This window comes from Rhipicephalus microplus, chromosome 3 (genome assembly GCF_043290135.1).
Source record: "Rhipicephalus microplus isolate Deutch F79 chromosome 3, USDA_Rmic, whole genome shotgun sequence".
In the NCBI taxonomy this organism is placed as follows: domain Eukaryota; kingdom Metazoa; phylum Arthropoda; class Arachnida; order Ixodida; family Ixodidae; genus Rhipicephalus; species Rhipicephalus microplus.
In genome coordinates, this window is record NC_134702.1 from 118,211,787 (window position 1) to 118,236,123 (window position 24,337).

Consider the following 24,337-nt stretch of genomic DNA (forward strand, 5'->3'; position numbering starts at 1 on the left):
CTGCTTCGAGAACAATTCTATTCTTGCTACATGATGAAGCAGACAGTGTTTCCGCATTAAATTGTTTACACGTACGTGGTTAACGGAAATTATGGGATCTTTGAACATAGCTATTAAAAGACCACTCACCAGGTTTGACAATTTTGAGATGAAGAATGTAATGCAAAATTAGGGTGTTCACGATCGCGTCTACCGAAATTCGCAACGCTACGCATCGCGAAAATGGGTAACAATTCAAGATGAACGCTTTTTTTTCTAGTTTATTTTGTGGGCGCACGCTCAGAGAACGAGGACATTACATAGATGTCGGTCCCATATTTTGACAACTGTGCTCTGATGTCGCTAACAGTAGTACGTGACATGGAAAAATTACTTCACACAGGTGTGGCTAGTGTAATTTGTTGCTTGAATAGACATTAAGCCTTGAGATAAATGAGCGAACACAAAAAGGCAATATGCGCCTCTTTTAATTCTCCCAACCCCGGAAAGTTAAAATATATGCAGGGTTATTCTGGGCGCGTTTAGCATGCGTTGGTGTTCCCGCAATTATCGCATCGAGCAGACGCTATCCCCGGACACAAGAATAATGTTCCCGCGCGTTCTAGCATTTATTATAGTCATCTATTCTAGCCCGTCAAATACAGCATATTCTAACGATTGAGAATCGAGGCCCCTATTCTTCGGAAACAGGCAGCGGACCACAAAATAACGCTTGTCAGCAAAACAATGCCGTTTGCGTCCTCAGGGCTTGGATAGAGGATATTACTATGCTCCTACTACAGCTGCCGTAGTTGTCATGGACATTTAGACAAAGATGATGGACGATGCACAATGGCAAGAGGTAGGTTACGCGCCACCGTCTGAGTTTAGGCCATTGTTGGCATGCACGCGTGCCATTGAGAATGACGCGGGCACGCGACCGCTTGGCTGACCGAGACATAGTGGCGGCTGGGAGACGAGCATAACCTCTCCCGCTGTACGTCATTACTGAGTGCTGTCAGGATGTCGGTGCGCCTCGCTGTCCCATGCACACCTGGTAAGCGCACGGAGCCCAATGGTGTACTCACCGCTCTTAGGGAGGCTTCTACGAAGCAGCATTTATTGAGGGAGCTGACGGGGCTCGAGCGTGAGAGCGGCCGCCGATGGAGGCAGCATGACCCGGCATGGGAGAGAGTGTCACACGCGGAGAACCTATCGCCTTGCGTGTTGAATTTGGTAACGTGATTTTTACCAATGCAGTGCCTATTATGAAAGTGTTTCTGCAATTGGTTGAGGCAATGCGAGCCCACACGTGTGATTGGCTTGTGTGAAGACTCTTTGTTCAACAGAGGGTTGAAAAGAGAATGTTTGAATCTGAACTTCAGAGTGGAGGGTCGGGCTTGGACTCGGGCAGTAGCCTGAGGCCGCAATAAAGCGTCTCTTCACCGGCCTACGGCTCTTCCTTCGCAATGCCACCGTGCAATCGAGTCTTCGAGCGGACCCCTCCCGAACCTCAAACATCTTACCTTCTTGTCTAGTGTAGAAGCTAGTCGAAGAGGAGGAAATTAACTAACACACTCTCAGCTGCTGTCAATTGCACGGATGCACTTCCTGAAGTCGGCTGGACAGCAACCATTCGAACAAAGCATTTCGCTCCTAATTGTCTCTAATGACATGCAGGGAAGTCATCTGACGTTCTGTATTCATCAAACAAAGTTGTTGAATTTATGTGTGTGCACCATTCTGTGGAATATACGTGATTAGCTTAAAAATTTAGTTGTTTCTTAAACGTTCGTTTTCTGTTTTGAAAGAGACATTTTCGCTTAATGATTTAACAAACTGTGTTCTGCACAATGACAAGCGAGCAAAATTACACATCGACAGAAGCTTGTATGGAAAGTTTACGTACCATCGGCGTCATATGAGACCCGAACAGTGGCAAGCTTTCGCAAAGGTGCGCGCTGCCTAGTTACCACGCCTGACAGACTCGCAGAAAACAAATTCAAAGCAAAATACCTCTTCACCAAAATCTTCTCCGAATCACTGCTTGCGAAATATTGAAAGCTTAAGTCTAACATAAAAAACCTTGGTACCTTGACTGGAAAATATATAACGGGCAGTCACAGAGCAACATTAAAACTATAAGAGTAGTTACTCTGGCCTAAAGCACCGGCGCTACGCAGCTTCAAGCGAGCCGTAAGAGGGCAGCGCATCACTAACTGCTTTCAAGGAAACACATGTGCTACTTATCTACTAAAGCACTTTGCCTTGTACACAATACGTCTATAGGTTTTTCTTACTGTGATTGTAGCTTCGCCTGGCTCGCACTGTGGCTCTGAATCCGTCTTTATCGCTTGCCACTAGACGGTTCGATGAGTTCGATATTGTTGGGCAAGATCTGGCACAAATCGGATGCGAGATAATTGCACATTGCATGGACGTGATGGCAACGTTGTCATGCTCCGTGTTCATGAGCATTTATGCCAGTGAAGAAATATGGACAGTCGCAAGAAGACAATATGAAAATGTGCGATTACTTGCCTGGCGTGCGTCGTCGTCTTCGCTTCTTTCATCTGCGTCACAAGTTGGCGTCTGCTAGGTACGAACGCCATCAATATTTTAAAAAGAGCGTATTGCAATCCTCACTGCAGACATAAACTAACATTTCTCGCATTGTCCTGTTCACGCCGAGAAATTTTTTCTGCTCGTCACATAGCATATTACATTTATGCGGCTTCACAGAAATAAAATGGCAGATCCCAAGTACAGTTGGAATTCATTATATGCAAAGCACAAATTAAAACTGTTCATATATCTCACACTAAATTAGCACGACGGTACGAGGTGCAAGTAAATGATGCCGTACATGACCTCTGTGTTATGATTATCATGTTTGGATATGTCATTCACCTTCAACATCTGTTCACGTCGCGCAATACCAAAATTAGTATATGTAAGAGCTGACCTGTACACTTTTTTATGTTGCACATTGTATTGGACCGTCCACTAGCCACTTTAGGCTATCGGTCCAAATAATCCCTGTAATTGCATATATCTATTTATGAAAATAAAGCTTCATTGATTGATTGATTGATTGATTGATTGATTTAACAGGAAGTTCTTGCTCAATAATTCTGTCTTAGATGCTGACAAATCTCTCTTTTTCCTAAATACAAACGAAATTCCCTAGATCTAGGAAATTGTTATGGAATACTTAACCAGCCTGCCCAAGGAGCGCCTACAAAAGGATTTGGTAGACACAGTTTTTCCAACTCTGCTCTACAGAACAATTTATGGGGCGATATCGAGAAGCGATGTCATGAAACGCGTCAAAAAGATGTTAGTTTGACTTGGGTTTAAAATGTTTTTCTTCGAACTGCACACGGGTACACTACATGTGAAAACTTGGCTTAAAGAACGAGGTATGTTTGTGCCACGTGGAGTGAACTGTATTTTGTGCAACAAAGCAACAGCTGTACAACATGTTTTCATTGACTGTTGATACGCTGTGTTTTATTGGGATATCCTTCAGATAACTTTAAAAAAGGAACTACCACTTGACACCTAATGTATTCGTTTTTAGTCTGTTCAAGGACATTGTCTCCAGTATGACCCTTCATGCTTTTAGGTGTTCATATCATATTGAGCTCATGTATGGATGTACGAAATGCTGGCCTCCAAGCGCCATCGGCTAACACCATTTTGTTGATGAGGCAACAAAGCTAAGAGAAGTGCTGGAACACAGAGCAGCAAGCGATGAAATGCTTAGTATATTAGACATATTCAAAGCGTTAAAAGTGTATAGGTAAATACAGCCAGCCTTCGCACGCTGGTGGGTCATGTGTGGCATATGTATAAAAATGTATTGACACTGCAATGAAGAAAAAAAGTGGTCAGTGTCTCAGCGTTAAACGCCTTGCATTCACGATTCAAGACGCAAGTTCAATTCCGCACACCAGAGTACTTTTCGGGCTTTTTTCTTTTTTGCGTTTTCATATATATTGATACGCAAACATATACGATGAAAACGGGTCGTCGACGCCGTAGCCGGCGACAAAATCCAGCCGAGAGTGTTCATGCAATTGGTATGGTAATAAAAACACAAAAACACCGTTCCGAAAAACGACACCGCGAAGAACAATTTCGAGCGGATTACCTAGTTTTTCTCTGTTCCCCAACTTGACGCGTCCGCCTTTCTAAGCTACTGTCTAGTTTCACAGGTACAAGCCACGTGAATTGAAAACTTACAGACGTTACGCACAAAACCGTGTCAACAAATTCTGCAGCCTCGTCACCTCTGCCATCTCGTGACCTTGTCAAGGTATCGAGGCTCTAGCTCTACCACACTCCTACTGTTGCCTCCCAGACGCACCAGGTCGTTGGTTTTGCCGCAGGGGATTGTGTTGCGTGGTTTTCGATGACATTCAAAGCATATAGTGGAACATATTGTAAAGAGGCGCTTAAAAAGACGATGGAAAAATAGGTGTTTGGGTGTAAGCTCTACTGTGGCTTGCAACTTAGTGTTATGGCCAAGTAACATTTTATCAGTGGTATATCTTAGAAGCGGCTTGTCTTGATTTTCTATAATATAATATAATGCTTCGTTAATAGCTTCCTTTATTGTATCATTGATTAGGCACGAAGTAAAAATAAGAACCTTTGGGTGCCTGCTGCTGGAAAACGTTATCAAAATTATTGCTGCGGCTTATGACAGATTTGTCATGTATCAATCTAGCTGGCGTCTTCAACGGGAATTGCTTTAGTTTGGTGAGAAGAAACTGCTGCTTGCTGAATGAGGGCTACTTGTGGAGTCAATGCGCATATTATTATTTCACAAGACACATTTAGCGTACATGGTCTTGCATTACACGTGACAACAAAACACTATTTTAACGGTTGGCCCATGAGGTAGACTCAGAATATGCGAGCTTCTCTTTTCAAGTGCAGGTGGCGTTGTACTTGCACGGATGACCCATACATTATTCAGGTATGGTACACAGAGTCCGCTCTTGTTGAAATACTGGGACACCGGTATCTGATGCACCGGCTAGATAATTACAAGTTAGTTTCAGGCAGCCATCTGCATTTTACAGGTGAAAACATTTGCTCCTTGTTTCTCGGTGTGCACATGATCTGTTGACCTCCCTTTGAAGACACCCTTATTAAGTCAAGGCGAAATGTTCGGTCACAAATGGCCGACGCACTTTATCATCCACCAATATTGCGAATTTTTTTCAGCGTAGCATCACTTACTTCACGGCCAAGAGCATGAGCAACGCAAGACGTCCTAAAGAAACGTGTGATGGTCGCTCCAAGCTAGGGTTCGACTCTAGTATGGCGACAATACTGCACACTTTTTGTTATCGAAGCATGCAACAAGCTCGGCTGCTGAGATGACTATTTGTGCTTTATTACGTTGGACAAATAGCAACAGTTATCCCTTAACGCATGCTCAAGCATGACTTTGAGGTGACATAATAGCACTAATCAAGATAATTTGCAGGCCACTACGCTCTTAACTATTTTGTGCTCTCTTGTCCCTTCGTTTGATCCCGCAGGTGTGGCGTTTGTTTTATCGACTGCCGCTGGCGTTTTCCTCTCCTACTTTAACATCCTTCCCTGCTTCTCGTTAACTTACAAGAGCGTACTCGTAAACTAACCTGTGTGTCTTGCTAACGATCCTCAGATGTTCATTACGTCGTGGGCACGAAGCATGGCTGGTTGTGAAAAATTTTAAGGAACAGCGAGCCAATTTACCGAAGCCATCGTGGCTTAAAATATTAAGCATTACGTACACCCATCACATATTAACGCAGAAGTCATAAGCGCGTTCGGCTCCTATCCACTTTTCTATACAAGCCTGCAAAGCTTGAAAGATTCATTCATGTGTAGATGCGAAAAAACTATCGAGATTGATACAAGGACGTCGAAGGTGGCGTCAGGTACCTGACCTCACGGGTCATATTGTGCGTGCAGGGAGCATTTTGTAATACTTTGTTTGATCGAATAGTGCACCAGTTTTGCTTTTTTTTAGCAGAGAACACTGTTCATCTCTCCTTTGCGAGGGCGTGTGCCAATGTTTTAGCAAAAAAAAACACGAAACGCCGTGTCCAGCTCAGCATGGCAACATATTCCAGGCAACGTAAATGTACTTCACTTCTGAAATACAAATACTTTTTCGAAATCTTTCTCAAAAAAGAAATTTGGTAGTAGCTCCAAGGTACAGCCATCATAATTTTTTTCGCTATACTGCCCATACTTGTCACCAGCACAATACATGCTGCCGTAACACAAACTTTAAACCAAGTATCGTTCCACGCAGCTCCAGGTGCACTCCAAGAGAGTGAAATTTGCTAGCCAACACGGACAGCCTCGAGGGATGCCAAACACCTGTAACGCCATTGTGCTTATTTATACGCAAACAACTGTATATTTTATGTGCATACCCGTATGCGCACAGTCAAAGGTGATTTACAAGTTGTCCGGCGAGTGTCGCAGCAGGTCTCTGCGAGCTGTGACCCTGGCACAAGAGACACCCCAGAAGGCATTCTAGGCCAGCTGATGAGCCGCGTAATAAATGCGCTTCTTTACGGCTGGCGTCTTGTTAAATAAATTTTCCAGCTTGCAGAGAAGTCTTAGATGTAGTCAAACACGATGCGAGCAAACGGCAATTGTAAAGGAGCGGAAACTCCTGAGGAGTAACACTTTCGAGTAGTGGAGTGCTGTTATATTGTGCCGCGCTATCAGTATTCAACTGAATAAGGCGACATCAAATTTTTTGTGTTCACAAGCACCTACATTACACCGGACTGTGTTTTCAGGGCAAACAAAACATGAAAAATACCGGAGACGGTACACTGTACAAGTTTTATCCCGATGACATGGTATGGTGCTCCGTATGACGGCTCTTCATGTGGTTCACAAATTTTCTTGACGCTCGCGGATGTTGGGCCATTTTGTTATTAACTGTTATGCAAGACCACTGGAATCGGAAATTGTAAAAGCATGACGGAAATTCCCCAGAGCTGTTTTACTTCAAATAACAAAAGTATCAATGTAAATAATCAAAGGCCTAACTTTCAGTCGTACTGCGAAAATGTTACAGTTTCGTAAAGTTTAATTCAGTTCAATTTACTTGTTGCAGTTACAAAAATTATTATTCACCCTGTTTTTTCTGACAAAATTGTGGCTTAGTTTTTTTGTTTTTTGTGAAAACAATACGAGTCACTCAGATAAGCGCACGTCTCTCAATCATCGGTATTAAAGAAGTCAAATAAAGATGAAGAATATCTTTTCGTAACGTTGTTGTCAAGTTTGTTTGTTCTGCCTCAGGAAGTTATTGGCTAATATGTGAATAACAGCAGAACAGAGATATACTGCAGCCTACCAAAAGGTGCATTTATGTGGCGGATTCATGCGTGTGTGTTCACTGCACCCAAATGCCTTCGAAAACTCAGGCATGTTCCTCAGAGGTACGATGCAGCGAGAACGGAATGGTGCATAGCGTTCGCCTAAGACGCCATGCTCAGCGCACCACTTCACACAGTGGTTGACGAAGAACAGTTGCTCCGATGTCATGTTGAAACCCACCAGCTTGACACTCTTGTATTTCTCGGGCAATGAAGCAAATGCCTCGTACGCTGTCCTGGTTCCAACAAAGTCAGCTAAATTTTCGGAGTCCATTGTGTCGTCTAAAACATTTTGCAGAGTTGTGGTCAGCTGCAAAAAATGGTCAGGCAACAATTACCATCGGTAGCCTGAATTCTGATTAAAATACACAAACTAACTGTAAGAAAACAACTGTCAAAATTGCTTATTATGGGAGCATCGGCAGATTTATGCGGGATTATTTCTCAATTTCTGACTGCATTTTACATTTATTCAGATGAGCTCTGTTGTATATAACTGCCCAGGCGTAGCCGCGCTCGTTGCGTTGGAATAATTAGATGACATTTTAGATTATAATGCTGTAGACGATTATCCGTAAGACAAGTGAGCGCTTCTGGAGACAAATGATACACGTGACACAGGTGTGTTTTCTCGTTTTTGTGTACCGCAATGTAAATTTTTAAGACCATGACACATCGTATGCTCCAACCCAAGGGTTTTCATGCGTACGAATGCGTCTATTTAGTTTTTAGAGCTTGAAAACTCTAAGAAGAGCAGTCCAATGTGGTGGTACTCAGACCCTTCCATATACAGTTTACACTCAGCATTGTTATTTATGAAAAGCTGTTCGTGTAACGAATCACCAGAGGTTAACTCCCAAAAGCGGATTGAAAGCATTCGAATGCGTAATATGACAAAGACAAAGAGGCCGTGAACGACAGCAGCACTACTATCAGATCAAACACTTATCAGGCAAAATCGAACATTTAAACTCGCACCACGTTACCCACTGTACATGCGAACCGTTTCATCCGCAATCCCAAACAAATTAACATGGCTGTATGGCAGTAGTTTATAGCGGTGTTTTACAGTAACATATATTTATATTTGGGAGAAAAATAACATGCAAGTTCGTTGCCTTTCAGCACACTCATCGCTGTAAACTGCGCAAAGTTCGTCGTGTGTATGAAACAAGAAAAAATTGATAATGGAATAATTGGAAGCGCAAACCAACGGACACAAGAGAAGAGACAAAAAAGTGCTTGTTTGTCTCTTTTCTTGTGTCCCGTTGGTTTGCGCTTCCAAATATTCCATTATGAATTTGTACCAACTAGCCCGCCTGTCTGCCCTACTGCGAGAAAAAATTCGCAGATCCTACGTACAGTGGGAATCGATGATATGCGAAGCATGAATTTAGTAATGTTGATATATGTCACACTAAAATTTGAACAACGTTACGAGGTGAAAGTAAATGATGCCGTACATGACTTCCGTGTCATGATTATCATGTTTGGTTGTGTCGTTTATTTTCGTCATCGTTTCCAAACAAGTGATACCAACTTTAGTATACGTCGAGCTAGCGAAAAGGCCGCGAGCCCGATATAAGCGTGATATGTTGTCATGTTCTCACATGACAAGCGTGTCAGGAATATCATGTTTGCACTAGTCGTATATTTCGTCATATAATGACATTACGTAACACCAAATTTATTATAAGTGGAGCTGGCAAAATCGCTGCGAGCTCATAGTGAAGGGTCCAATATAATCCAATGTAGCGTCAAAGTGCGTGCACGCTGAGCACAGCGATGCTAGGTTAACAAAACCTGAGCTCGAGCTCTCTAACGTGTAAAACCAGGTGCGACCAGCATCCGTCGGCGTAGCCCGATGGCAACCGGTGCGAAATGCGACATGCTGCATTTTGGGCCAATGCGTTACCCAGACGACATTCCAACTCCCTCCTTTCGAGACCGCGGAACACATGACGCGCTGAAATGCGCATGCGTCAAAGCAACGCAGCGCGGCGCGCACCTGCGAGTATATGGCAGGACCGGCGCCTGGCGTGGTTATGCCGGCCTGACCTAATAAAATGAACGCCCGCGAGCACGCGCACCGCGTCCCGTCGAAATGAATTGGCACCTTGACTGTGCCATGTAGTGAAGTTCTCACATGACACGCATCTCATTATTATCATGTTCTCACCAGTCACAGTTCTTTGTCACCCAATGGCGTCACGTAATACCAAGTTTGGCATATGTGAAGCTAGCGAAACGGCCACGAGCGCATCATCATTGAAGCATGTAGCCATATTGTTACATTACACGCATGTCAAGATTATCATGTTTGGATGTGTCATTTACCTATGTCTTCCGCTCGCGTCACGTAATACACAGTTTGGTACACGTGAAGCTAGCGAAACAGCCGTAAGCGCATCATAAGCGTAGCTTGTAGTCGTGTTGTTTTATGACACGCATCTCATGTTTATCATGTTTACACCACTATCATACCTTCGTCATTCTTTCACGTCGCGTAATACCAAATTTATTTTAGGGGAAGCTAGCGACACGGCCGCCAGCGCTTCGTGAGCGTGGCATGTAGTGATGGTGTTACATGACACGCATTTAATGATTATCATGTTTGCACATGTCACATACCTTCGTCATCCATTCACGTACTTTAATACCAAATTTGGTATATGGGACGCTAGCGAAACGGCCGCGAGCGCATCATGAGCGTGGCAATGTAGTCATGTTGTTACATGTTACTCGTAGTACGTAACCACCTGTGGCACATACCCGAAATAGGTATAACATTTGTCCTCCAAGGTGGTGCCGGTGAGACATTTCTTCTGTGCGTTGTTTAACAATAAAAAATAGTGCTCAATGTACATGCCAATGGCTGCTAATGGGGAATGAGAGAAAGGAGCTTTCGGTTTTTAGTCAACGCGCACGCGGCGATCCCCATTAGCAGCCATTGGCATGTACATTGAGCAATATCGGACAAGAAAGGGTTGCTACATTATACTCGCTGGGTGAAACCTCCTTAGTTTTAGAAAGGTTTAGCGAGCGTTAAGCCGCAGGGTCATGAATACCATGAACTAGTATATACCATGAATGAATTCGAGGTGGTTGAAGGGGTGAAGCAGATACGAAGCGCAAGCCGTAAGAACTAAGCTGAATCCTCCTGTCTCTCATTTCACATTAGCAGCCACTGGCATGTACATTGAGCACTATCTGACAGGAAAAGGTTGCTGCGTTATACTCGCTGGGAGTAACCTCCTTGGTTTTAGAAAAGTTTAGCGAGCATTGGGCCGCAGTGCCATGAATACAGTGAACTAGTATGTACCATGAACTCAAGGTGGTTGAAGGTGGGAAGTAGACCCGAAAAGCTAGCCGTAAGAAAGTGTGCGTGTGCCACCTCTCGTTTAGTCCTTGGAATGTCCACTGGATGGCGGTGCTTCTATATGGGGAATATATAATAAAAAGATGCGAGATGATGGGACTTGGAGTGTTGAATTGATGGACGAACGGACACACACACAGATGCATAAATGGACGAATGAACGGACGCAGAGGCGGATGCATGAACGAACGCACGGACGGGCGCACGAACAGACGCATGGACGGTCACACAGACGGACGCATGGACGGACGAATGTTTCGCCCCACTCTCCATCGTTCACTCCGTGGATATGCTGCCATTTTTTTATGTTAGAGTCTGTCGCTTGTGTTCGCCTTGCAATCATGTCATACCACACTAGTTTGCAACATACCATGTGAGCGCAACCACCACAAGAGCTTCAGGACGATAACATGTAAATTATGACATTCGTGACATACATATCATGATTTCATGCCATGACTAGTCAAATACGTTCTTCATACAGTCATGTTATGCCATACCAAGTTTGGTATTGATAACACTATCGAAATGGCCAGGCGACTTAAATTTGTAGGTGGCTAGATAGATAGATAGATATATAGATAGATAGATAGATAGATAGATAGATAGATAGATGAATAGATAGATGAATAGATAGATAGATAGATAGATAGATAGATATATAGATAGATAGATAGATAGATAGATAGATAGATAGATAGATAGATAGATAGATAGATAGATAGATAGATAGATATATAGATAGATAGATAGATAGATAGATAGATAGATAGATAGATAGATAGATAGATAGATAGATAGATAGATAGATAGATAGATAGACACGTTCAACGTCGCCAAAGTTCAGAAAGAAATACTTTGCATTCAATGTCTTCTGATCCTTCTTTTTTCTTGTCATATGCTTTGCTTGCTTCGACATGTTGCTAGGTGACGCACAGGTGACTCCTTCGCTAAGCGAAGTTCTTCTGTGCTCACGTAATGGCCACGCCTTTGGCTGAAACCGCCATGCTGTTTAAGTGTTGAGGCCGCAAACTAATTACCTTGGGTAATTCACAGTGGCAACGGCACGTCAGCATTTGCGTTTCCTGGTACAAAATTTGTGGTATTTCTTGGTTGCGCGCGCTGCTCAGGTAGAAATCCTAGGACAAGCAGGGACGACTACATGATTGATTGACATCGTCTATTGGAGGAGCGGCAGCCGTCCCAGCTGCTCACAAGAAAATGGTCTGCTCTCGAATGTAAGGTAATGCTCATGGATTTATATTCGCGTGCTCACTGCATTGTTTTGACGATCACGAATGTGCTGAGGTCTAAACATGTTCACCTGACCTTTAAACAGGCATCTTTATTCTCGTGAACTACAAGTTCTAACGCTGCTACCAAGGCTCTAAGTCGTGACGACCAGTAAGTACTATCGTGAGCAATACGGCTTGGAACACGCGACGGCATGGCTAATAGCCTACAAACCTAGATAGAGTGATACGTGGATGGCACGGACGAAAGATGAGGGGAAAGAAGGGCACTCTTCCACATATTGTCGGCACTTTCATTTCGGTAATGTTTCCGCAAAACCGCTGCCGATTGCGTGACAACGGCTACGATGAATGCTAATGCAAAACAAAAGAATTTCCACGAGAACAAAATAAAAATTGACCTGGCGTATTAAAATTTCCAGTGAGCATCACCTAGATATATTACAAGCATGGCGTATGCGCAGTGTCAGGGTACGTCACAGGCGATATCTCAGCTGCTACATACTATGAGGAGTCACTGCGTCAGGCAGGGTGCTATGATGTGAACTCATATCTCGGCTAGTGATCAACGACAAGCTCCCTCTTTGCAGCAGCGATGCAAAGAGGGAGTGGGCCAACAGCTCGCGGAAGCACTGAACCCTTTCCACTTTTTTTCCGACAGCAGTTGATGCAAATAAGCCGATAGTTCGAGGCTATTCGAAGTGTATTCGAGTGTTCAAACTCATATTGCTTACGATTGTACAATTGAGATAGTTCAGCCTACGAATAACAATCATAATGCCAAACATCAGAAGAGTCATCTACTCACAACAGATTTATGCGACCTTCGCACACAGAGTGCTCTTTCAGTGTAGTGCTTTTTGAAGTCTTCCGTCCAATAACTAATCTTAATGTCGTTAAGATCAAATGCGTGCATGAACTCGTGGCCAATCACCTGCAATATTAACAAGAAAGTGTCAGCGCACATCAATAGCAGCACATGAAATGTAATCTGTTCATGATGCGTGGATCAGTCAGCAAACAAATAGGTTTCGGCCACAATATAACTTATATCAAGATATTTAGGGGCACGTCGAAGAACCCCAGGTGGTCTAATTTGCGGAGCCTTTCACTGCGGTGTCTCTTATACTCACATGGGGGTTTTAGGACGTTACACCCTACATATTGTAACGCACTTTTCAATAAACTCTTTTAATAAGCTAACGTAGGCTGGGCGAACTTGTGCCCGAGAATTATAGCACAGCTAGATTGTCTCGAGGATCGCCTTCTGCCTCTTCTTCTACGTTCTTCTTTTTTTTTCAACCCGGTTCGCGCGCAGCTGGGTCCCGCAGGCTCGTGCATCGCAAATCATCTAGAAAGCACAAGTATTTGCTAGCGCGCGTAATTTGAAGTCACATTGTGTCATTGCCCCCCTTTCCAGAGTGCATCGTCCCGATGCTTGTGTCAAACTGGTTGCATGGCAGTCATTCACAAACCCTCGTCGGGGATGTCGTTAACGTCAAAGAACGTTGTATCTTCAGCGTTTCATTGCCTGTCGTGATATGGTTTCATCCTGACGACATGCACAGTTTCCGTGCGATGCCGCCGTCGGGATGAAATATCCTGTCCCTCTGGCATAACTGCGTAGTTGAGCGAGCCGACGCGGCGGAGCACTCTGTACGGACCGAAATAGCGGCGAAGCAGTTTTTCTGACAGCCCACGTATTCGTACAGGAATCCACACCCATACTCTGTCTCCTGGTGCGTACTGGACGTCTCTTCTTCGCAGATTGTATCGATGCGTGTCGGTTTTCTGCTGTTGGAGAATGCGATATCGTGCCAGCTGTCTAGCTTCTTCTGCTCTTTGTATGTAGTCGTGAACGTCATAGTAATTCTCGGGCGTCTCGTCAATAGGTAACATTGCATCTAAAGGTGTCGTTACCGTCCAGCCAAAAACAAGTTGGAATGGCGTCATCCGTGTTGTCTCTTGCATCGCAGTGTTATAGGCGAATGTTGCATAGGGTAATATTTTATCCCAAGTACGGTGTTCTATATCAACGTACATTGACAACATATCAGCCAGCGTTCTGTTCAGTCGTTCCGTTAGACCATTTGCTTGAGGATGATATGCCGTCGTTTTTCTATGACTGGTGTGCGTCAATTTCATGATACATTTCATCAGGTCGGCCGTAAATGCAGTCCCTCGGTCCGTGATCAACGCTTTTGGAGCTCCGTGCCGCAGTACTATGTTGGAGACGAAGAATTCGGCTACTTCAACGGCTGATCCTTTAACTAGAGTCGCTGTCTCGGCATATCTGGTTAAATAGTCGGTCGCAACTATTATCCACCGTTTTCCCGACGACGACGTAGGAAATGGGCCCAGTAAGTCCATTCCCACTTGTGTGAATGGGGCTTCTGGTGGTTCTATCGGTTGAAGGAGACCTGCTGGTTTTAGCGGTGGCGTTTTACGTCTTTGGCAGTCCCGGCAGGTTCTGACATAGTGTCGTACAGAGCTAAGCAACTTCGGCCAGTAGTATTTAGTGCGGATGCGTGCTAACGTTCTGCTTACTCCTAAGTGTCCAGCTGATGGATCGTCATGGCAAGCCTCCAAAATCTCTGGTCGCAGAGGTGAAGGGACGACAAGCAGGAATGTCGCTGTATTGTTGTCAAAGTTCCTTTTATACAGGATGTTGTTTCGTAGGACAAACGCTGACAAGGCGCGGACAAAAGGTCGTGGAACATCGACAGACTGTCCTAGTAGGTACTTGATCAAGAAGAGTATCTCAGGGTCGGATCGCTGCTGATGTGCCATCTCTGATGGTGTCACAGCTCCCAAGAAAATAAAATCTTCACCATCCTCGGTGGACGCAGAAGCAGCAGGTTGAATCGGAGCACGTGACAAGCAGTCCGCATCACTGTGCTTGCGACCTGACTTGTACACAAGCGTGATATCATACTCTTGTAATCGCAAGCTCCATCGTGAGAGCCGTCCACACGGGTCCTTGAGATTAGCCAGCCAGCATAGCGAATGATGGTCGCTTATAACTCGAAAAGGCCTACCATATAAATATGGTCGAAACTTGCTGATAGCCCATACCACGGCAAGGCATTCTTTCTCGGTCGCTGAGTAGTTCACCTCAGCTTTCGAAAGAGTGTGACTGGCATACGCAATGACTCGTTCTTGTCCGTTTTGCCATTGGATGAGCACGGCCCCAAGACCTAAATTGCTTGCATCCGTGTGGATATCGGTTTCCGCTTCCTCGTCAAAATGCGCCAGAACAGGATGGCTTTGAAGGCACTTTCGTAGTTCATTGAAGGCATCCTCTTGTTCGGCAAGCCATACGAAAGGCATTTCCTCTTTTGTGAGCCGTGTCAGTGGTTCAGCAATTTGTGAAAAATTTTTAACGAACCGTCGATAATAGGCGCAGAGACCTAAAAATCGCCTAAGAGCCTTTTTGTCTGTTGGCTTCGGAAATCTTGCTACGGCCTCAGTTTTTGCAGGGTCTGGGCGGACGCCTTCTGCACTGATGACATGGCCGAGAAAAAGGAGCTCACGGAAGCCGAAATGACATTTCTGCGGTTTTATCGTCAAGTCCACTGATTTGATCGCAGTGAGCACGGCCCGGAGCCTTTCCAAATGTTGCTCAAAGGTAGCAGAGAAAACTACAACATCGTCGAGATAAACCAGACATGACTGCCATTTAAGACCACAAAGCACTGTGTCCATCATCCGTTGAAATGTGGCGGGTGCTGAACAAAGGCCAAAAGGGAGTACCTTGAACTCGTATAAACCGTCCGGTGTCACAAACGCTGTCTTTTCGCGATCTCTTTCGTCCACTTCTATCTGCCAATACCCACTTTTAAGATCCAATGAGGAAAAATACCTGGCATTTCGCAGCCTATCTAGAGTGTCGTCAATTCTTGGCAGAGGATAAACATCCCGTTTGGTGACGGCATTCAGCTTCCGATAATCAACGCAGAAACGTAGGGTTTGGTCTTTTTTCCTCACAAGAACAACAGGTGACGCCCATGGACTTGATGAAGGCTGGACAACATCGTCTTTGAGCATTTCTTTAACCTGATTACCAATAGCTTCTCTTTCTTTTGGTGACACTCGGTAGGGATGCTGGTGTATTGGCCTCACTGACTAGTCGACAATGATGCGATGTTTAGCGACAGGAGTGCGTCGAACCTTAGATGACAACGAGAAACATTCGGCGAATTCCCTTAAAAGACCCTCTATTTGCTCTTTTTCGCTTGGTAGTAGGCCTGGCTCGATGTCGATGGCTGCAAGGACAGACTCCACGTCTTCGAAATCAGAATCATTGGTTTCAAAAGTTCGCAGCTCTGTAACCTGGACGAAATCATTCAGACTGGCGACGACGGTTCCTTTTGCAACGTGCTGCACCTCATTTCCAAAGTTTGTGAGTAGAACATTTGCACATCCGTCACGTAACTTAACAAGGCCTCGTGCCACGCAGATCCCTTTTTGGAGTAGTAAGGCAGTGTTGTTGTCAGCAAATCCTTCAAATTCACTGAATGCTTTGTTGTTTACTGCGACAGATATGCTCGACCTTGGCGGAACCATGACGCCATCATCTGCAATACAAAGGTAATATACGTTTTCTTCCGTTTCAAAGGTACCAATCGCGTGCCTAGTCGAGAATGAGACGGAAGATTCTCGCAAGTTAATTACAGCGCCGTTAGCTCGTAAGAAATCTATGCCGATAATCAAGTCTCTTGAGCATTCCGGCAGCACAATAAAACTGGCGACGTACGTGAAACCCTGTATTCCGATTCTTGCTGTGCATATTCCAGTAGGGTCGATGAGGTGCCCTCCTGTTGTGCGAACTTGTGGTCCCTTCCAAGGAGTCATCACTTTTTTTAGTATTTTAGAAAGTCCGCTACTCATCACTGAATAATCTGCGCCGGTATCTACCAGTCCGATGACTTCGTAGCCGTCAACGAACACACGTAAATCGGAAGCAACGTCACTATCGAAGCACCGGTTTCTGAATCGGTCGTCGTTCAGAGTCAGTAATGGAGGTTTTTCTGCATTAGCGTCGACAGCGGCCTTGCCTCCACAGGTCGCTGACTCTAGTTTTCCCGACGCGGGCTTGGGGAACGAGACCTTGGGGAGCTTGCTGAAGGTCGGGGGCTAGGCGATCTATACCTCCCCGTTGTCGTTGCCCGAGGTTGGTGTCGTTGGAAGCCACTTGAGGTTTGACGACCTGACAGGTATTCTTCAATTTCGAAGGGACGTTCACCATTTCGTGGTCGAGGTGCATTAACAGGAAAACCACGGAGTCCTGCCTGGTGGTAGTGGCACGTTCGGTAGAGATGACCAGGCTCCCCACAGTGGTAACACAGCGGTATCCTGTCGGGAGTGCGCCAGACATCGCTCTTCCTTAGTCTCCTCTCTGGCGTTGGCTGCAGGGTGCTCGGCGGCATTGGGTACTGCATAGGTGTAGCCGCCGCGACTTCCGCACGTCCTGGAGGTCCTCGTAGTAGCACATCAGCATACGTCATTCTCGTCTTCTGTTGTAGTGGCGGCCCTGGCTGTGCGTTGCTCGAAGGTTCGCGTACCACCTGCCTGACCTCCTCACGGATCACATCGGCCAGAGACGAAAGCATTGGAGCGTTCTGGTGAAGACGCTGCCTCTGCAGCTCTTCTCGCACAACAGACCGCACCAGCTCGCGTAGTGCTTCCATGCCGTTACCGAAGGCTGGTGGCAACATGTCCAAGGAAGTGACGATCGCATCCCGGTTGTATAACCTTGCTCGCTGTTGTAGCGTCCTTTCCATTGTAGTCGCCTCGGAACGAAACTCGGCGACGGTGCGCGGCGGGCTTCGAATTAGTCCGGCAAAGAGTTCTTGCTTCACGCCTCGCATCAGATGGCGCAGCTTCCTGTCTTCGCTCATATTTGGATCCGCTCGGTGGAATAAGCGAGACATGTCTTCCAGATACATGGCGACAGTTTCGTTATTGCGCTGATTTCTTGTCTGGAGCGCAGCTTCAGCTCTCTCTTTACGGTCTGTGTTCGGGAAAGCAGCAAGCAGCTCCCGTCGAAAATCATTCCATGACCGGAAGGTGGCTTCGTGGTTTTCATACCACGTTCGTGCGCTATCTTCCAGTGCGAAGTAAACACTTCCAAGTTTGCGCTCTTCCCCATATCCGTTAGCCTTTGCGACGCGTTCAAAGTGCTCAAGCCAGTCCTCTGAGTCCTCGTAGCTTTCACCGTGGAAAGGCTTTGGTAGCATTGGCTGGTTTACGACAATATTGGCTGGAGTGACCTGAGATGTCATGTCGGTTGCGTACCCGTTCACAGCCGTTGATGTTCCAAGCGAAGTCGATAAAGGTGAAAATTCAGGACCCTCACCACGTAGGCGTCGACTGCAGCGCTGATGAATAGGCGTCAGCTCGTTGGGTCGAAATCGCTGTGGTTCTGGACTGTGCTCCGTCACTCGAGAGGGGATTGGCATCACACCCAGCACTTCCACCAGATTTGTAACACACTTTTCAATAAACTCTTTTAATAAGCTAACGTAGGCTGGGCGAACTTGTGCCCGAGAATTATAGCACAGCTAGATTGTCTCGAGGATCGCCTTCTGCCTCTTCTTCTACGTTCTTCTTTTTTTTTTTCAACCCGGTTCGCGCGCAGCTGGGTCCCGCAGGCTCGTGCATCGCAAATCATCTAGAAGGCACAAGTATTTGCTAGCGCGCGTAATTTGAAGTCACATTGTTTCAATATAGTTGACCTATACGAAATTGTGGTGAAGTAAACAAAAGCGCACGAGTTAATGGTAGTAATTATGACACGGGTTTACCGTGAACGCCGACTACACCATCACGCCTGTATGGTAGCTAATAACTTGCTTTCAAATGCATGCCAATTTTATTTGGCAGAAGCGCATGCAATGCACACTGACGTTCACCTTAAGTAAACATTTTCGCGCTTTACTGCGCATAGCCGCAATGATTATAGTGCTAGTGGCAGAGTCATAGTAATGAACATGTAACGTTTCCTACATAGCAATCGGAGCATATAGGCAGCACAGCATCACTGCATGTCATATTGGCGAGCGCCGATCATACGTGTGCAATATACATTAACGGACAGCTAATCTAAATATGTGGGTGCAAGTCACGCACTAGTGGACACTGAGCTGCGTACTGGTAACACCGTTCCGCGCAAACTCTCGTTTAAACAAGCCTACTACTCAATCGCAATATTTCCAGCCAACCTTAATCACGACTGGTGGAAACGGGCCCGTCGTAGTTATCAATAACTACGAGAACACAGTTTAAAGCATCATATTTCATTACACATAGTTCAGTTCACGCAATGCCTTCAGCGCCTGAAAGAACTCGGCACCGTTACCCGAAATCACCCCACATTAGAATACACCAGTGAGAAGCTAGCCAGCACTACATTGCGCTAAGTTCTCCACCCGTGTGACCTAGCGCTAAGAAAATTGGCGTCAATCAGAATCGTTCAGCAATACCAACGCACTGCTTACAAAGAAGGCCTTGCTTTATTTGTGCAAAAACGTAACACGTATTGCGCGCATATGGTGTAATATGTATTAAAGAGGGAGAAGGGATTCGCTATTTTAGCTAAATCTACCTCCATTGTTTCTTTGACATCGTGCTATTTATGTCATGAGATGTCGTTCAAGTTATGTCATTTGATTCACTATTGTATATTTGTCCTGGATGCACTCAGAATGAATATTCTATCCAGCCAGCGTCACTGATGTATAAAGATGGACGAGCACCCAAGTGCAGTAGGATCGTTGAATATGTTCTTATTCCATTTGCATAATTTCCATTTCAATGAAGCTTCGTGTGTTCTACAAGCATAAAAACGTAAATATTTCAACAGTCGTTAACCATGTCTGCGTTTTAAATGCTTAAACTATCGATCCTGTGACCACCAATTGCTAGTCGCTTCATCGCATATCGCAATGTTTTTGAATGCTAGCGACACTTGCGATACTATTGCATACGTGCAACAAGTAGCTATGTTGATGGTAACAAAATGATGCAAAAATACCGTTTAGACTGCGATGTAAGAGTGCGCAACTGGGAATTCCAACTCATTTCCCTCATAGGTAATGATCAAATCAAGTGATTCTCTCAACTACTCCTCTACTTGCATGGAAGTGCTCAAACTATGCGTCTTCTATTTGTGCTACACTGTTCCGCATGAAAGAAGGAGGTGTACATTTAAGAGCTCGTTTTGTTTGTGAGACATCATAATAACAAGAACTAACAGACAATTATGCTAGGGAAATTATAGGGAATAATATTGATACGGGACTTTCTTTGAAGTGGGCTAGAGGGAAAAGAAGTGAGTGTGTTTTGTGCCAGGCCTGACTGCTGCAACCATCATCCCGCCTGTACAATAAACATCTCTCAACCGTAACATAATTGGTGGAGGATGCTCGGTAACGTTTTGGAGCACCGGACAAGTACGGCGGAAGACACACCCCTGAAGCTTCGCCGGAGCCGCAGACTCACAGGACTTCCACCGCTACCAGTCATCATGAATCCTGACGGCAAAATGCAACCAGCTGCGCCTAACACCTATGGACACCATTACAGGAACCCGCGCCCGTTCTGTGGGAAACCTTGAGAGGACGTCGATGAATGGCTCAAGCACTATCGGCGGGTGAGTCTGTATAACCACTGGGACACTACCGGCCAGCGCAACTACGTACCACTTTTTCTTGAGGGAACCGCGTTGATGTAGTGCGAGAATCAAGAGGAGAATTTGACTACGTGGGCTAATTTCATGGACGAAATCAAAAAGTGTCTTGGACATCCGACCATAATAAACAAGCGTGCTGAGCAGACCCTGAGCCAACGTGCTCAAGTCGCTGGGAAGAAATGTACGATGTATATTGAACAAGTTCTCAAGTTTGCAAGAGTGTGGACCCACAAATGACTGATGAGGATAAGGTCGGGCATCTCCTTTGGGCATTACGGAGGATATCTATCACTACCTTGTAGGAAAGCATGACGTGCAGTTGGCCAATGATATCATCCGACCTTGCCGAACATTTGAGGCCCTTAAAGCTCGGCGCGTTTCAGCAAAGTTTGGTAGACTCCCCAACGTCCCAACGGTCGCAAACATCGACGTAGTCCCTTCACCCAGCGATCTGGCGTCAACAATACGAGAAATGGTGCGCGAGGAACTTGATCGGTGGAACGCTGCGGCGCCATCGACAGCACATGGCCACGGTTCTTATAAGCCATGCGGTCCCCCGCCTGCGTCCATCAACGCGGCGGGCTTCGTCGACTCAAGGACGCCGGTACAGTTGCGTCGTCATGCCTATAGGTCTGATCCGCAACACGACTCCATGCAAAGGTCACCCCCCAATAAGGCAGCGTGGCAAGATTATCCCGTTGACCATCTTCAACAGCGAGTGGAGCATTAGGCACCTGTGTGCTTTTACTGCGGCAATCGTGGACATATAGCCCGCTTCTGTTCAGAGAGGCATCAGTTACCTCTGCCGCAGTATCAACAACCCTCGGCATCTTCACGGCACGCAAGTTCTCGGAGAGACTATCGCTTACATCCCAAAGGCTACTACCGAACCGACTTCCAACAGACCTTCCGTAGCGATTCGCCGGCTTCTGTGTGGAATGTGACACCACCAGCCTCCTCCCGCCAGCATCGCGGTCACCATCACCAGGTCGTCGGCATCTCACTTCTCCTCCTCCGCCGGGAAACTAGACGCCGCGACCGATGGAGGTGATGTCGCCGGACATTTTTCACTGCGTACAGATATGCTTTGGCCAGTTTCCATGCTACAAAATAGGGTCAGTATTCTTACAGATAGTGTCCCCACGTCTGCCATAGTCGCCACAGGAGCAACTGTTTCCGTCATGAGCAGAAATTTTAGTAAGCCTACTAAGTTTTTCAATCATTCAGTAAACCAACAGTTTCACCAACAGCAGATAGCAGGTACACGTGATACACTTGTTGTTCCAGTTCTTTGGCTGCTGTAAAATAAACTTTGCGTGGCCCATTTCGTGGACTACGTTAGTGGTTTTTGTGAAGAGCGCACGTGATGCCAACAGACTATCGCAGCTGTTGATGACATAGGTTTACCGGCCCAGTCAATGGCTCCAAGTGCCTGTTGATGTTTGTGGTATCACAGCAGATAACGTTGGCGTTATAGTTCACCCAATTCAGCTGAGCTGCGCGAAGAAGGACGTGGTTGTGCCGCATTGCGTGATTTCTGCAAGTACTGGCAAAGCCTTGGTATGGGTGGTGAACTCCTCTATCGAGCCGATTTTACTGGCTGGTGAAATAAGGATGGCTGTGTTTGAATTCAACGTCAGGAGCAACGTTAACATTGCAGTCAATAGCAACAACAGGAAAAAGGAAAGTGCGTCTGATGTGGTTTGACCTGGTCATTACATACTAATGAATATGATGAATAAGTCACAATCGCCAGAGAAGGGACAAGCGTTAGTTCGAGTCCTCTCCAACCATGCATCCGTTTTCGATTTTGCACTCAATAGCCGCAAAATTTCTGCCCCACCTTCACGCACTCGTCATACGATTGATACTGGTTCCGCCCATCCCATTCGTCGGAGACCATACAGAGTTGTTCCGCGGGAGCGTAAAGTTCTTGCTGAGTAGGTGGAAGAAAAGCTGTCTAAGAAAGTTTACAAGAGTTGTCTACCCCTGGGCAGCACGAGTTATACTTGTAAAAAAAAAGAAGATTCTGTGTAGATTACCGGCAGCTCAACTCAGTCACAAAAAAGACGTATATCCGCTTCCCCGCATCGATGCCTTTATCGATTATTTGCACTCTGCTTCGTACCTTTCTTCCATGGACTTAAGATCGGGATATTGTCAAATTCTCATGCACTCTGCCGATAAAGAACAAAACGGCTTTTTTAACTCCAGGTGGTTTCTTTGAATTTAACGTCATGCCACTTGGTCTATGTAACGCTCCAGCTACCTTTGAGTGCTTTATGGACGCACTTCTCCGTGGTTTTAAATTAAAAGTATATCTTTGCTATGTTGATGACGTTGTAATCTTTGGCCTCACGTTCGAAGAACACAATTGTCGACTTGATGTCGTTCTCACGTGCCTTGAGAAAGCAGCACTCACCTTGAATTCCAAAATGTGCCATTTTCGTGATCGTGAAACTCTAGTTCTTGGCCATCTCGCAGACAAACCCGGTGTTCGGCCTGATCCCCACAAAATCATCGTGGTCAGCACTTTCCCTCAACCACGCTCGCTACGAGAACTCCGAAGCTTTCTGGGCCTGTGTTCGTATTCCCAGCGCTTTGTTCCTATCTTCGCCGATGTTCCTGAGCTTCTTACTCATCTGCTCAACAAAGACGTACCCCTTCAAGTGGACGAAAGAGTTTGAGTCATCGTTTTCGCAGCTGAAGCTTCTACTCAATTCTGGGCCTATTCTTCATCATTTTGAAGCATCAGCCCCAACTGAGGTTCACAGCAACGCAAGCGGAATTGGTGTCAACGCAGTATTAGTTCAGCGTCACGGCACCGCTGAACATGTCATTTCCTACGCGAGCTGTTCTTTGAGTAAAGCTGAGCGCAATTACACTGTTACAGAGCAAGAATGTCTGGCAGCAGTCTTCGCCATGCACCAAGTTTCACCTGTGCATCTATGGCCGCCGATTTTCCATCGTCACAGACTACCACTCACTTTGTTGGCTCACTGGTCCACGAGATCTAACTGGTCGTTTTGCACGATGGATGGGCGCTCTGTTTGCAAGAATATGACTTTGATGCTGGCTTCAAAAGTGGCTGCCGTCACATGGGCGCTGAATGTCTATTGCGACTTCCTCTTCCCACGACTGAATGTGACGCCGACAATTTAGACGACTCTCTGGCCACTCTTAACTCACGTTTTCCAGCTTTGGAAGCGTTCCGTACAGAACAACGTCAAAACCGTAGTCTGGCTCTTTTTTCTCATCTGCCGTCGATAAGCTGCATCACAGCCCGTGCGTCATGCAGGATGTCATTCTTTACAAGCGAAATTTCGCTGCAAAGGGCGCCGGCCTTCTTTTGGGGTTCCCTAAATCATTGCGACCCAACGTGCAGCAAGATATGCACGACGATCAAACATCTGGGCATATGGGGTTCGCCAAGACATATCACCGTACACTGAAACGTTTCTACTGGCCCCGCATGCATCAGGGTACAGCTAAATACGTGGCCAGCTGTGAGCATTGTCAACGGTACAAGAGTCCAGCAAGTGCGCCGCCAGGATTTCTCCATCCCTTACCGCCTCCATTTTTTCCCTTCGAGGTCGTCGGTATTTACTTGATGGGCCCTTTTTCA

At 45.8% G+C, this 24,337-nt stretch overlaps 1 protein-coding gene across 1 annotated transcript in view; it reads right to left on the bottom strand.

Moving 5' to 3' along the window:
* Positions 1–7,362: 7,362 nt before the first annotated feature.
* Positions 7,363–24,337, bottom strand: part of LOC142802922 (endothelin-converting enzyme homolog) — a 41,076-nt gene continuing 24,101 nt past the window's right edge. The window contains exon 4 of the mRNA XM_075888006.1: positions 7,363–7,698. Within this exon, the coding sequence (XP_075744121.1) occupies positions 7,363–7,698 (336 nt within the window). The remainder of the gene's footprint in view (positions 7,699–24,337) is intronic.